General features: G+C 35.2%; 1 protein-coding gene across 1 annotated transcript; it reads left to right on the top strand.

The window, feature by feature from the left end:
- Window positions 1-3,253: 3,253 nt before the first annotated feature.
- Window positions 3,254-13,767, top strand: LOC115226912 (the record flags this gene model as incomplete). Its single annotated transcript, XM_029797892.2, has 4 exons — window positions 3,254-3,396; window positions 9,917-10,149; window positions 11,655-12,680; window positions 13,611-13,767. Coding segments are annotated over exons 2-4 (1,363 nt in total), but the record flags the coding sequence as incomplete, so codon positions are not given.
- Window positions 13,768-14,846: the final 1,079 nt, after the last annotated feature.

Here is a 14,846-nt window from a genome sequence, read left to right on the forward strand (position 1 = left end):
GATCAGATCAACTGGGACCCTCGTCATTGTAATCGACATTGTGTCACTCATATATATATATATATATATATATATAAATGGTTTAGCTAAAGACTTGGTTGTGTTCCCAAGATGTAATATGGGGAAGGCAGATAGGGGACAGTTTAGTGATTATAGTCCTGGAAAGCCTGTCATCATCTTCCTCATACTCATTTAACTTCCGTGCACCAGACTTCTGTGACAGTTTTGGCTGGATTTTTACAGCTAGATGCCTTTCCTAATACCAACCACTCAGCAAATTACCGAATAATTGTCACCTATTATATTTACAGATAAATTCCTCTATTTACATAATATTGAGTTTTCTTTCATTCTTTTGCTGTCTTACCATTTCTATCAATATATATATATATATATATATATATATATATTATATATATATATATACAAATATATATAAATATTATATGTATATATATATTATATATATATATATATATATATAATATATATATATAGTATAATATATATATATATATATATATATATATATATATATATATATATACATATATATATAATAAAAGTATAGACAAACAGATTAAGTCGATTATATCGACCCCAGTGCGTATCTGGTACTTATTTAATAGACCCCAAATGGATGAAAGGCGAAGTTGACCTCGGTGAAATTTGAACTCAGAACGTAGCGGCAGACGAAATACCTATTTCTTTTCTACCCACAAGAGGTTAAACACAGAGAGGTCGAACGCAGACAGACAAACGGATTAAGTCGATTACATCGACCCCAGTACGTAACTGGTACTTAATTTATCGAACCCGAAAGGATGAAAGGCAAAGTCGACCTCGGCGGAATTTGAACTCAGAATACAGCGGCAGACGAAATACCGCTCAGCTTTTCGCCCGGCGTGCTAACGTTTCTGCCAGCTCGCCGCCTTATTTATAGCAATATACACAATAGTTACACGGGTGTACACACCGTTGAGAACAAAGGGTGGGTAGAAGTAGGTCGACCGTTATTGTACGTGAACTTGTTATCATACTCACGGTTCACAGGTCAAGAGAGAAATACCTTATTCATGGTTCCCTTACTGACAGAACACAAACTGGAATGGCAAACGAGAAGTTTCAGATTCGATTTCGAATCTCAGCTAGGAAGAGAAATTCCAGTTTCTACAACACTCACCTTCATTGTGAAGAGCTAAAAATCGAACGATACAGTTGCTTGTGCAGTCATGACTGCATGTGTGTTTCAAGAAAAATGCAGAAAATGTATAAACAGTCATTTACAAACGAATGAATACTTGTCAAAAACAGGTCAGGAGAGTGCAGTGGTTCATGAAGGCTTGGCGTGGATTCGATCCTCAATCGCCAAATTTAATTAAACACTTCAACAGCTTTTTTCTCACGGCAAAACAATAGTTTTTCTGTGAGTGACAGCAGTTACATTTGCCAGATACCATCGCTAAGCAGAATAATGGTTTTGCCACTTGACCCTTATAATCTCTTCTGGGCCACCAAAAGCTAGAATAGAGATAACAGGTACCACCAACGAAATCTATTGTTCTCAACAATGTGTCTATCCTTCTGGCTGGTTTTGGATAGTTATAAAAACAAGAACTCCGCAAGCCAAAGTCAGTTAGTGAGAACCGAGTCTGGCTGACGGCTGAACAATGGGACAACTATGTTAACTCACCAACGAAGCAGTTGTTTCCTCCCACCACTCTCCCTTTCACTAACTCACTTTCTTTTCTCTGTAACATTACCATCACTCTCTATATATACTACTATGAGATCGTGTACACGCCTACCGGCCGAAATTAGATCTTTGTACCTCGCATGCTTTTCCATTTAACCAGTTATACATACCAACCTGTCGTGGTTTTGGAGATATATTAATGTAAAGGTAAATAATATCTCTTTACAACTTCAATCTCTGTTCTTCTCCCAATCTTGCACACCGGCAACCAACACCTTAACAACAAAAACCGTTACAATTGGTGACCCTCAACTGCAGCGAAGTACTAACCGTTACAAGAGGGAAATACCTTAATCATGGTTCCCTTATTGACAGAACCATGGGTGGAATGGCAAGAGAGAAGTTTTAGATTGGAAATTCGAATCTCAATCAGGAAGAGAATATTAGTTCCTACAACACCCACCTTCTTGTGAGAGAGGTAAAATCGAACGATACAGGTGCTTGTGATGTTACGACTGCATATGTGTTTCAGGGAAAATTCAGAAAAGGGATATACAGTCATTTACAAACGAATGAATACTTGTCAAAAACAGGCCACGAGAGAAATACATTAATCATGGTTCCCTTATTGAGAGAACAATAAGTGGAATGGCAAGAGAGAAGTTAGTCATCATCAGTAGACGTTTTGGGTTTAGCACAAAAAATAGGTGGGCGTCAAAAGTGTTCTGTATGTTCCCATGAAAAACTCTCTCTTAAAAAGCTTGAGTACCTCCATTGAATACATAAATTCGGCATTTGGGACGCTTGACTGGTCTGTAGAAGAAATCCACTGCATAGACATTAAAACCCGCAAGGTTCTGACGTCAACCAGAAATCTCCACAGAAATTGTGATATCGACAGGTTTCTCTACCTGGGAAGAGATAAAGCAGGTAGGCGTTTGAGATCCGTGCATACAGCATTTGAAATGTCACATAGTTTCTCTGATAGCACTAAATACTAGACAGATACAGGAAAGATATACGAAGAAAAGTGATAGATAGATAGATAGACAGATAGATAGATAGATAGATAGATAGATAGATAGATAGATAGATGATGGATGGATGGATGGATAGATAGATAGGTAGGTAGGTAGGTAGGTAGGTAGGTAGGTAGGATAGATAGATAGATAGATAGATAGATAGATAGATAGATAGATAGATAGATAGGTAGGTAGATAGATAGATAGATAGATAGATAGATAGATAGATAGATAGATAGATGTAGAGAGAGTGCTTTTGACAGTGATGATTGGAAGCATGTCAGATGAATGAGAGAGTGAGAGAGAGAGAGAGAGAGAGAGAGATGAAAATAGAGGGAATGAAGCGAGATATAGAGAAGAAAGGAGAACGAATCAACAGCGTCGATAGAGTAATTAGACTGTGACAGGGAGGGGGGAATAACTCACCTCGATATTCATTCAGTGTGTAGTTTTCGTGAGGAAATGAAGGAGAAAAATCCAGTTTTCCACATTTATATCAACCGCTGTTGTTGTTAAAAAATGAAGAAGATAATAATCTAGGCACATTGGATTACGTAGCCCTAGATACACAGTGGTTTAAAATGAGAGGGGATGTCACAGCTAAGACGTCTTTTTGAACCTATGGGTCTGCTTGTTCAGGATTGAAGGGAGTTTAAAGGACATCAACGTCAGGAGCAGGTGATTATTATTTTAAATATCTTTTATTTGTTTCAGTCGCTGTGGCCATGCTGTACACTTCCCCTCAAAGTAGCATAGAAATGTCAGTTCAATAGCCATTTTGTAAGCCTTGCAGTGAGTGTGTGTGTGTGTGAGAGAGAGAGAGAGAGAGAAGAGAAAGAGAGAAAGAGAGAGAAGGAGAGAGAGAGAAGGAGAGAGAGAGAAAGAGAGAAAAAGAGAGAGAGAGAGAGAGAGAGTGGTGGGGGAGAACTTTGCAAACAATGAATGAAATAAACAAGAAAAGGAAAAGTCGTATAAATAAAAGGGCCTTACTACAGATGTATACGCCCCCGATTTTGTTGCCCCATGATATCCAGAGAAAGGGATCCCTTTTAACAAAATTTTCTACAAATACCGCTTAGATGTTGTGGCTTCAGAGTTTAAAGGGATTTATGAGAAAGCATTTTTCCGAGGCGGCAGAGAGAGAAGTTTTGGAAAATTCACAAGATTGACTTTTTCCCTTCATAACTTTCAGGAAGATGGGTATCTTTTAATGAAAATTTATGCAAATCCCTTTCAAACGGCATAGATCATGATTATAAAGAAATTTGTGGGGAGAAATTTTTCAGGGATTTTGCTCATGTTTTTAAAACACAGCGTTGGAAATGATGGGTGGGGGTCATTGCTAGTGGAATTCCAGCTGAGGTAATTCCATCCCTATTTTCAATGGTAATACACACATACACTCACCCACACACACATATATATATATGTGTATATATATATATATATGTATATATTATATATATATATATATATCTATATAATATATATATATATATATATATATATATTATATATATATATATATATATATATATATATATTATATATATATATATATATATATATATATATTATATATTATATATATAGTGTTTTGATATAATGTCAGCGTTATGATATAATCTCAGTATTATGATATTATCTGACCGTGATTATGTCATAATACTCAAAATGAAACATTATCTAGAATTCATTTTTGGGTAATAATACTTTACACTACAAATGCACTGTTAGGCTGCGATAAATATCACTGTCTCCTTTTCTCTGTCTCTGTCTGTCTGTCTCTGATTGTCCGTCTGTCCGTCTGTCACTCTCTCTCTCTCTCTCTCTCTCCTCTCTCTCTCTCTCTCTCTGTCAACGTTTGCATAATTGGGAAAGTATACAGACACCTCATATCACTTATTTTTTTAACCTGTGTGGAATTCCAGCTGAGTGTAATTCCATCCCCATTTTCAATGGTAATACACACATACACAAGCACATACAACTATGAACACCCACATGCAAGCATACATACATATGTTCGTAATCCACACATACATACGTACAGGCACACACACCCATACATACTTGCGAGAAGCAATTATGTCAGCAACCTAAATTTGTCGAAAAAAAACTATGTCACCTTACCAAACAAAGCCACTCAGACAAACTGCACAATTAATAATAGTCGTATTGACAACAGAGTACGCGCTTTCTTAAACAACTCAATAAACTGTTTTTTGAAGGGAATGTGAACGACAAGAAACTTGATCATGGCGAACCAAATAATAAAAGATCCCCGCCATGAAAGTAGGTTTCTCTGTGGAAGATGCACAGAATTTTATAAGTCTATGGACACATGAGAGGGGAAACATGATTTTCTGAAATGCCTTGAGGCTTTCTGGAACAGTGGTTCTCAGCCATGCTGTATATATGACTCCCGGGGAAGTTGGGAGAGGCTCTATAAGCCTTTTTGGGGAGTCCACGCAAGCAAAATTAAACTGGGGAATCACAGAAGTGTTTGAAGGATCAATGAAAAATATTCTGTTTCAAGTGTATTTCTTGTAAGAAACAGCTAAATTTCTTTCCCTGACGTTTTACATGGTTCAAACTACACAAGTGAATGTGTGACAACAAAATAGGAATTTTGGAAGAAGTATCTATAAAATTAGTTATTAAACACATTGAGTGGCGGTTGGAGTGGGGTCCACCAGAATAAAATAATAATTAAAGGGGTCCCTTTTACCTTTATTCTTGTTTTTATCATTTGATTGCAGCCATGCTGGTGTACTGGCTTGAAGGGTTTTAGGGTTTTAGTCAAACAAACGACCACGGGACTTATTTCTTAAGCATACTGCTTATTCTGTCAACCTCTTTTGCTAAATCACTAAGTTCTGGAGATGTAAACACACCAGCACCGGTTGTCAAATGGTGATGAGGGAGGGGGCACGCACATACACACCACCCACACATCCACACACACCCATACATACATATATATGTGTGTGTGTGTATGTATATATATATATATATATATATATATATATATATTGGTTGTCCGGAAAATTGTTGCCGATTTTTAAAGGAAAGAAAAAGGTCAATAAATACCTGCCATTACATTTTTAATCATCCAATATGAACCATTTTGTTGTAAGATGCGTCTCCATCTTCCCTTTAACTTGAAAATACCCTCTTCCCAGAAATGAGGTGGTTTCATGGCAAAGAATTCATCAAGGTATCTTTTTACATCATCAAAGGAATTGAAATTTTTACCATTAGGACTATTCTGCAGAGACCTGAATAAGTGAAAATCCGAAGGAGTAATATCTGGGGGAATATGGAGGGTGGAGTAACACGTCCCAGCCGAGCTGCAGGAATTGTTGTCTGGTTCCCAAAGCATCAAGTGTCGAAAATGAACTTTCTTATCTTCCATTTCAAAGGGTTACAGAATTAATACAGGTTATAGGAACATAAACATTCTTCCACGAAAAGATAGCTTAAAGTGTGCTCTAAATGGAGGTGTAGTCAAATCCTATTTTATGGACGCAACCATATTCGAAAATAAGTCGAAATATAAGCTACTATAAATCAGCATGAACTTTCCAGACAACCCATATATATATATATATATATATATAATATATATATATATATATATATATATATATATATATAATATATATATATATATTATATTATATTAAATTAGAGATAAAACCACTATTAGTCAAATAAAACAGTGAAAAACATAAGTCAATACGTAAAATTGATTTAAAAATATAAAAGTTAAAAATTAAAAGATTATTTAAATAATTTAAATTTATAAATTTTAAATATGTATATATACAAATATATATATATATATATATATATGTATGTATATTTTTATATTTATATATTATTTTATTTATTAATTAATTTATTTATTTATTTATTTTATTTTTTATATAAATATCAAAAGTATTAAAAGTTTAATGAAAGATAAAGACTAAACTTTTAATACGTTTGATATTTACATAAAAATAAATTTTTTTAAATAAATAAATAAATAATTAATTAATTAATTAATTAATTAAATAATATATAAATATATAATATACATACATATATATATATGTATATTTGTATATATATATATTTAAAATTTATAAATTTAAATTATTTAAATAATTTTTTCAGTTTTAACTTTTATATTTTTAAATTAATTTTATGTATTGGCTTATGTTTTTCACTGTTTTATTTGCCTAATAGTGGTTTTATCTCTAATTTAATATAATATAATATATATATATATATATATATATATATATATATATATATATATATATATATATATATACATATATACACACACACACATATATATATGTATATATACATACACACACACACACACATATATATATATATCTTATATAGATAGATAGACAGATAGATAGATGGATAGATAGATTGATAGATATAGATATAGATATAGGTATATATATAGATGTATATATAGATATAAGATCTAAGGATTGAGGTTTAGGAGGAAAAGTTGGCTTCAAGCAATGCGTAGTAAATAGAAAAACAACTTTCAGGAACAATGGTTTGTTGAGACAGAAGGTTTTGGATTATTTTTGTTATCGAAGTTTGATGAATTGGAAAAAGTTCTTTTTATATTTCATGGTAGTCAACCAGGGTTGCCGTAATGAATGCAGCAGTACAATTTGTACCTGCAAACATCAATCACTAAAACTATTCTCACAATACAAATAACAACATCTCCACTCAGCCTTTTTCCCCTAACCTTCTCAAATTTTCCTTCTTATTTCAATACTAAAAGAATTTTGTTTTTCAATTTATCATACTTGAATACGAAAAAATTCACAACCTTCCATCTCCCATTTTGAGACTGACTACCCTTGGAAGCTTAAAAGTTTTCCGTTTTGGAACTACTTCTAGCAATTTCTTATGTTTTCTTTTATTTTTACAGGTAATCCTTGGTTCACTGATATTTTTGTGGAGTCGGCACATCAAAAATATAGTAAAGAACTTCCATGGGTACTTCTTTCCTTGTAACCCTTTCTTCAGCAAACCCCTTTTAGCTGATTTATGTCTTTTACATTCCCATTTTGAACCTTACACCATGTACATGATTTTACCAATCCGTTTCATTATTATGCCATCTTCCTAACCTTCTTTTCTATTTCTGTACACTCTGAAAAACACCTTATCACCAGTTTTTAAATACTTGGTCATATTTTTAGTGCTTTCCCTGGCTTTTACTTTTCTTCCAGATAATAACTTGTCAAAGCTGACGTAATTTTTCTTGCCAAGGTCAGTTCAGCAGGCAACATGCCTGAAGCGGTATTTGCGTTTTGTGTTACACAGTAAATGCTCAGGAATAGTTGCAATGTTACATCATCCACTACCTCATTTCTGGATTTCCTCAGCTTATCTGTTCGATCTTGGGTAACCCAGAGAAGTAGTGATATGCTTAATTGAGAGTGTCTTGCAAAATCTCTTAAATTCACTTGCAATAAATTGTTTACCATTATCAGGAGATCATGGTGCCCGGAACACCACACTTTGCAAAATGTTCGTGTAGTAAATCCACTGTTACTGTGGAGGTCAGTTTTCTACATTTATCCATTTCTGGCCATTTTGTAAAACTATATACCCCTATTAGATAATAAGATCCATTTAATAGTCCTGCTAAATTTATGGTGTAGCCTAGTCCATGGAAAATCAGTCTTGGGCAAAGATCGAAATTTTGAAGGTGGTGACTTTGCTGCAAGAGCACAGCCTCTGCAGGATTTTACCAGCTTCTCGATATCTAGATCTACTTTTGGCCAGTACAGATAACTACTACTAAGTGACTTCATTCGAGAAATTCCTGAATGTCTAGTGTGGAATTCCCTTAACATTTGATCTTGTAATGAGGCAGGCACTACGATCATCTGTGCATACATAAGCACATTATCACATATCAAACACAAGTTCAAAACTGTGTTTCATCCAACAAAACACATTTTTCATTTGTTTCTTCTGATCTCTCTATTTTTTCATTTTCATAATAAACTCATCCATCTCCGCCTTAATTTTTATTTCATCCAATATGATAGGTAATTCATGCACAACATTGCATAATATACCTTTTATTCCATTTTCGGCTCTTAACGCCACTATCACTGTGTCTCCTAGTGGTTCACTATATTTTAGTATTAAACCTCAACAAACTATCTGAATGTACCTATTTTTTAGACAGCAAATACTCCATTTTTAAGTCATGATTCCCTAAGATCATTCCCCAGCATTGCATTCTGTTGGCTGCATGTGTGGGAATACAATTTTTTACCCATAGATTGATAATAATGGGTGGTGGTCTGTCTGCAAGCAGAATTGTCTTCCAAGGATAAATTTATGGAATTTCATTACCACAAATATGATGGCTAATTCTTCCTTCTCTATTTGACTGTAAATTTTCTCAGCCAGAAATAAGGAATGCATGAGCTACAGCTTTCATGCTAGCATCTTCATAATTGTGTAAATTCACAGCTCCAATACCATTTTCACTAGTGTCTGATGCCACTACCGTTTGTAAATTCGGGTCAAAATGTGATAATGAGAATTCTGACATTAAGAAATTTCTTCCAAAGCTTCTTGGTACTTGTCTGACCAGTTTCACTTAAATACTCTTATAAGTCGATACTGTTTTCTCCTGTGTTAGCAGTGCTATTAAATCACATGTTAAAGTCATCTCTAAAGATTTCCTTAAGAAATTATAGCCAGCACTCATTTGCTTCAGATACGAAACGTCATAACAAACCACTGCTGGTTACAATTTCTCCTGAAAATCTAAAATGATAACCGTAACAAGCTCTTACTTTTGTTTCCAGTCATACTAATCTTTTTTGGTTTCAGTTTCAAAGATGTAAAGAAAACTTCCAAGATATCCGGCACGACCATTACTCATTTTACTCTTGATCTAACAAAATCAGTTCCTTGATTAATTAACAATCTATCTGGGACACGAGCAATTCAACAGCAGAATCCTCAACGACTTCTTCGAACCCTCCATCATTTGCAAGTGTCCCATCACCTAAGTTTGATGTAGAATTTGTTCTTGTGGAAAATTTATAGAATTTTATTTTTCTAAGCATCATACATAGTTGAGGGTCCCACTTTATCCCATGACACAACAATTATCTCTTCTGTTTATCTTCACCAGAATTCCAGCTTTTGAAAATTCAGAAAGACGAAAGAAATTTCTAAATTATCAGTATGGCAACACCATATCGATTACCCCCCAATTACATGAGACATCAAGGCAATTCTGGCAGACACTTTGTTGGACGACATTATGAGAGGGAAGAACTGAAGATCTTGATCAAGGATGAAGATACTCAAATAATACAAGTTTATGGACTGCCTTATGTTGGCAAAACAAGTCTTGTGAAAACTGTAAGAAATTTACTATTGTTTTCTCTTTTCTTTACGTTAACCTTATTGCATTTTGCCTTTCTGTAGGTTATTAGGGATCCTTGAGGTTTTACAGTTAAGTTACTGACTAAAGAGAAAAGCATTTCTTGTTCAATCCCATACAATGGCAGTCACTGAAGTCTTTGTACCGTTTGGTGAGTTGATGGTTGACCTATGATCAAAGGTATTTCTCCTGTAACCATTCTGTCTATGGCAATGATCATATTATTTAATGTATCCTGTCCTATGTTATGAAGAAGATGGGCAGTTTGAGAGAAGTTTGACTGCTTTATATATTATGTATGTAAGTGAGTGGGTAGGTAGATAGGTAGGTAGGTAGGTAGGTAGGTAGACAGGCAGGTAGACAGGCAGGTAGGTATGTAGGTAGGTAGGTAGGTAGGTAGGTAGGTAGTTAGGTAGTTAGTTAGGTAGGTAGGTAGGTAGGTAGATAGGTAGGTAAGTAGGTAGACAGTTAGGTAGATAGGTAGGTATGTATGTATGTAGGTAGGCAGGTAGGTAGGTAGATAGGTAGGTAGGTAGGTAGGTAGGTAGGTAAGTAGGTAGGTAGGTAGGTAGGTAGGTATATAGGTAGGTATGTAGTTAGGTTGGTAGGTAAGTAGGTAGGCAGTTAGGTAGATAGGTATGTATGTATGTATGTATGTATGTAGGTAGGTAGGTAGGTAGGTAGGTAGGTAGGTAGGTAGGTAGGTAGGTAGGTAGGTAGGTAGGTATGTAAGTATGTAGGTAGGCAGACAGGTGTGTATATGTGTGTTTGTGTGTGTCTGTATGTTTGCATCTCCTCGGCTTGACATTGTAGATTTCTTGTAAATGAATGTCGTTAACTTCCAATATTCCATGGAAATTTCCTATAGAGAAATATTTCCTTGGAAACAAGTAAGTTTGGTGTCAGGGGGGCATCTGGCTGTAGAGGGTCTGCCAGTTTGACTGAAAACTGGTAAGCTGGGGAGATTCACCAGGTTCCACTCTAATTTGTCATGGTTTCTACAGATGGGTGCCCCTCCTAACACCAACCACTGCAAGAGTGTAAGGGGTGTTTTTCACGTGCCAGTTACGAAACACCAGCATCAGCCCTGACTACGACCTCACTTGACTTGACAGATCTTCTCAAGCACAAGAATAATTGATTGATAGACAGAGAGTGAGAGAGATGTAGATGAAATAAGAGATGGATAGTAAAAGAGATGAAGCAACTGTGTAATTAATAGAAAGATAATTAAAGAGATAGAATGGCAAAGTGACAAACTGTTATCCAGAAAGATACTTAGACAAACTGTAAGATGAATATGAAGGAATATAAAGGATACCCTGAACTAATGCATAGACAAAAGAATAGACAAAGAAACAGTTATTGAGAGGGAGTAATAAAGTCAGACAGAGAAAGAGAAAAACTGAGAGACCAATAAAATGATAAGTGAATCTATGGAAATCTTTGAACTTGTTCTAATGTTATGTTTCTAATATGACAGGTCTGTCAAGAATTGAAGGATGAAATCAACCCCGAAAGACTCCACATAAAACACATCCATATTTCTAATAATAGCAGTTGGTCTGATATTTCCAACATGTACAATACATTCACCAATTGTTCCAGTATCACCAACACGAAATGGAAAATTTGTATTTTTGATGATTTCCAGAACATTCAAGAAAGCTTCCTTCCAGGTTTCCAGGAGCTTTGCGACAATGACTTTTCACTGCACAGAAATCTAAAAATCATTCTCATTTTAAGTGGTGGAAAACCATTTCAGTTTGATAGAATCAGATTTGCAGAGTGTAAAGTGAGTCCATTGTCCATTAAAGATGCCCAGCTTCTTTTCGGTCGCTGTTCAGACATTGAGACGGATGATGAGAACAAAGAACAAATACACAACATCATCAGATATGCCTGTGGCCTGCCAGGACTTCTTATTTACTTTGCAGAAAAATTCTCCCAGTTTCGTCATAATTTCTCTTTTAATGATATCTACAAAATGATTTGTGATGAAACCAAGCTCAATGACTGGCTGGACGAATGTACAATTAACAGACGTAATATCAAACAAGAAATGGACAAGTACTTTTCTCAACTCTCTCACGAACAGCAAGAAGCTCTCAAAGTGCTTTCATATTTTCCTGGAAGATTTGGTATTGAGGAAGCTGTTGAAATGACTGGTTCTTCTAGTCAACCAGCTTCCAAGATGCATGTTTTGATGCCACTTGTGGAGCAAGGTTTGATCAGTTCAGATTTAGAATTACAGTATTTCCAAGTACAAGAATTAATACGTGCAATTACTAAACAACAGATTGACAATGTACACAGCAATGATTTGGTAAAGCTCAAATATACAAACATTATTGGGAAAAGTCTGATGAAGGCTCAAGATATTTATGATAAAGGCCTCATATATGAAGCACTCGGAATAATGAACAACAACTGGGAAAATATTTCGTTTCTGATGAAGAAAGGGATTGATGCACCCTCAGATGGTAGGACATATGGAGTTTATTATGAGGTAAGATATTTTGTCCTTAACAACGTGTCTTGTATCTTGTGTTGTAAGTCAGTCTTTCATATGTCGCATTTTCGTTTAACCTGAGTTACATCTTCCCACATCTTTACCATTGGTTCTCAATTGAGGGCCATATGGCCCATGGAGGTCCATATAAGAGTTTGCATGCACATCCAAAACTTGCCATTCACCAGTTCCCCGTTCGCCTGTCATATGCAGTGACTATCAGTAAATCACAACAGAAGACTTTTAATAAAATGGGGCTATTCTTACCTGAACCTGTATTCAGCCATGGCCAGGTATATGCTGTCAGGTATAAGGTGGCGAGCTGGCAGAAACGTCAGCACGCCGGACGAAATGCTTAGCCATATTTCGTCTGCCGTTACGTTCTTGGTTCAAATTCCGCCGAGGTCGACTTTGCCTTTCATCCTTTCGGGGTCGATAAATCAAGTACCAGTTACGCACTGGGGTCAATGTAATCGACTTAATCCGTTTGTCTGTCCTTGTTTGTCCCCTCTGTGTTTAGCCCCTTGTGGGTAGTAAAAGAAATAGGTCAGGTATATGCTGCATTCTCAAGGGCTTGCAAATGATCTGATGTGAAACTTAAAGTTATCAACACTGACAAAGAAGGGAAAAGTAGTAGAAAGAATTATTATTATTATTATTATTTTTTTTTATTATTATTATTATTATTATTATTTCCCTGGGGCAGAAAAGATTTGAAATCATTAATATTTTTCATAAAAACGTTGATTTCAAATTTTGCTACAAGGCCAGCAATTTGTGGGAAGAGGAAAATTGATTTGAACTCAGAACACGAAGGCAGACAAAATGCCACCAAGCATTCTGTTTAGTGTGCTAATGGTTCTGCCAGCTCACCACATTATTTCTACAGACAAAATATTAACACATGTTACTGTCTTTGTCTTTTAGATAACATTAAAAGCCTCAGATATACTGATGCTATGTCACCCTAGAGATTCAAGACAGTTTTTCCAAGCATGTCTACAAAACTCCCTGTTATTTGGTAATGAAGAAGAACAAGCTCTTATGAATATAGCATATGGTGTATCATTGACAGATTTACCAGGTATGATATGACGATGGTGTGTAGATTTTGTCATCCCACTGATGTAGATAATATGCTTAACAGGAATGTTGAGCATTTAGCACCATTTTTTGTATATTTTGCTAAATACTGAAGAGGTGTTTACGAGATTATATAATGTTTCTAAAAGCAATTACGTAATACTAGCAGTAATTTACCAAAATACGTGTATGTTTCATAAAGCATGATTTCTATACTTTATTAACATTCTATACATATATCCATACATGCATGCTCCCATCCCTATATATGTATGTACATAAACATTTGGAAGGCAGCTCCTTGAGCAACCTTCTTTGTCCGATAACCTTGAACACATGACCAAAGAAGTCATAATTTTAAAACATACTTAGGTCAGACACAAATGTGAATCATATTAATTCTGCAGGAGCTGGTATGAATTTTTTCAGAGGGATCTGAGGGGGTGACCAGGGAAATTTTTCTGAAACTGGATGATTTGATATGGAATAACCCATATACATATATATTCATATATATATATACATATGCATGCATGCATGCATCCATCCATCCATACATACATACATATATATATATATATATATATATATATATATATATATATGTGTGTGTGTGTGTGGTGTGTGTGTGTGTGTGTGTGTGTGTGTGTGGTGTGTGTGTGTGTGCGTATATATATATATATATATATATATATATATTTACTAGCAGAATTGCCCGGCGATGCTCGGGGCTGAATTGCTTGAAAGTACTGTTAATGATTGCACTGAATTATGATGATTATTCAGGCAAATATCGATATAAGTTTACGGTGGGAGATAAGGACTTAACGATCAAACGTGTGCCATTGCATTGTTTTGGGGGAACCAAATTTCTATAGGGGCACCAACTTTAAGTTTGAGAATGTGTGGTGGTAGTCCGGTGGGCTCAAAGGAATTGAGTACCTCTATTGGATAGTTGATGACGTCCTCTGGGTCAGGAGTTGTATCGATAGACTTATATACATAGACATCCCCAGGAATGAGTTTTAGCATTTCATCATTAATATGGTGAACAGTTTTATTCCTCGGGGCCAGAATAGC

Source organism: Octopus sinensis, unplaced genomic scaffold, assembly GCF_006345805.1.
Source record: "Octopus sinensis unplaced genomic scaffold, ASM634580v1 Contig00490, whole genome shotgun sequence".
Lineage (NCBI taxonomy): Eukaryota > Metazoa > Mollusca > Cephalopoda > Octopoda > Octopodidae > Octopus > Octopus sinensis.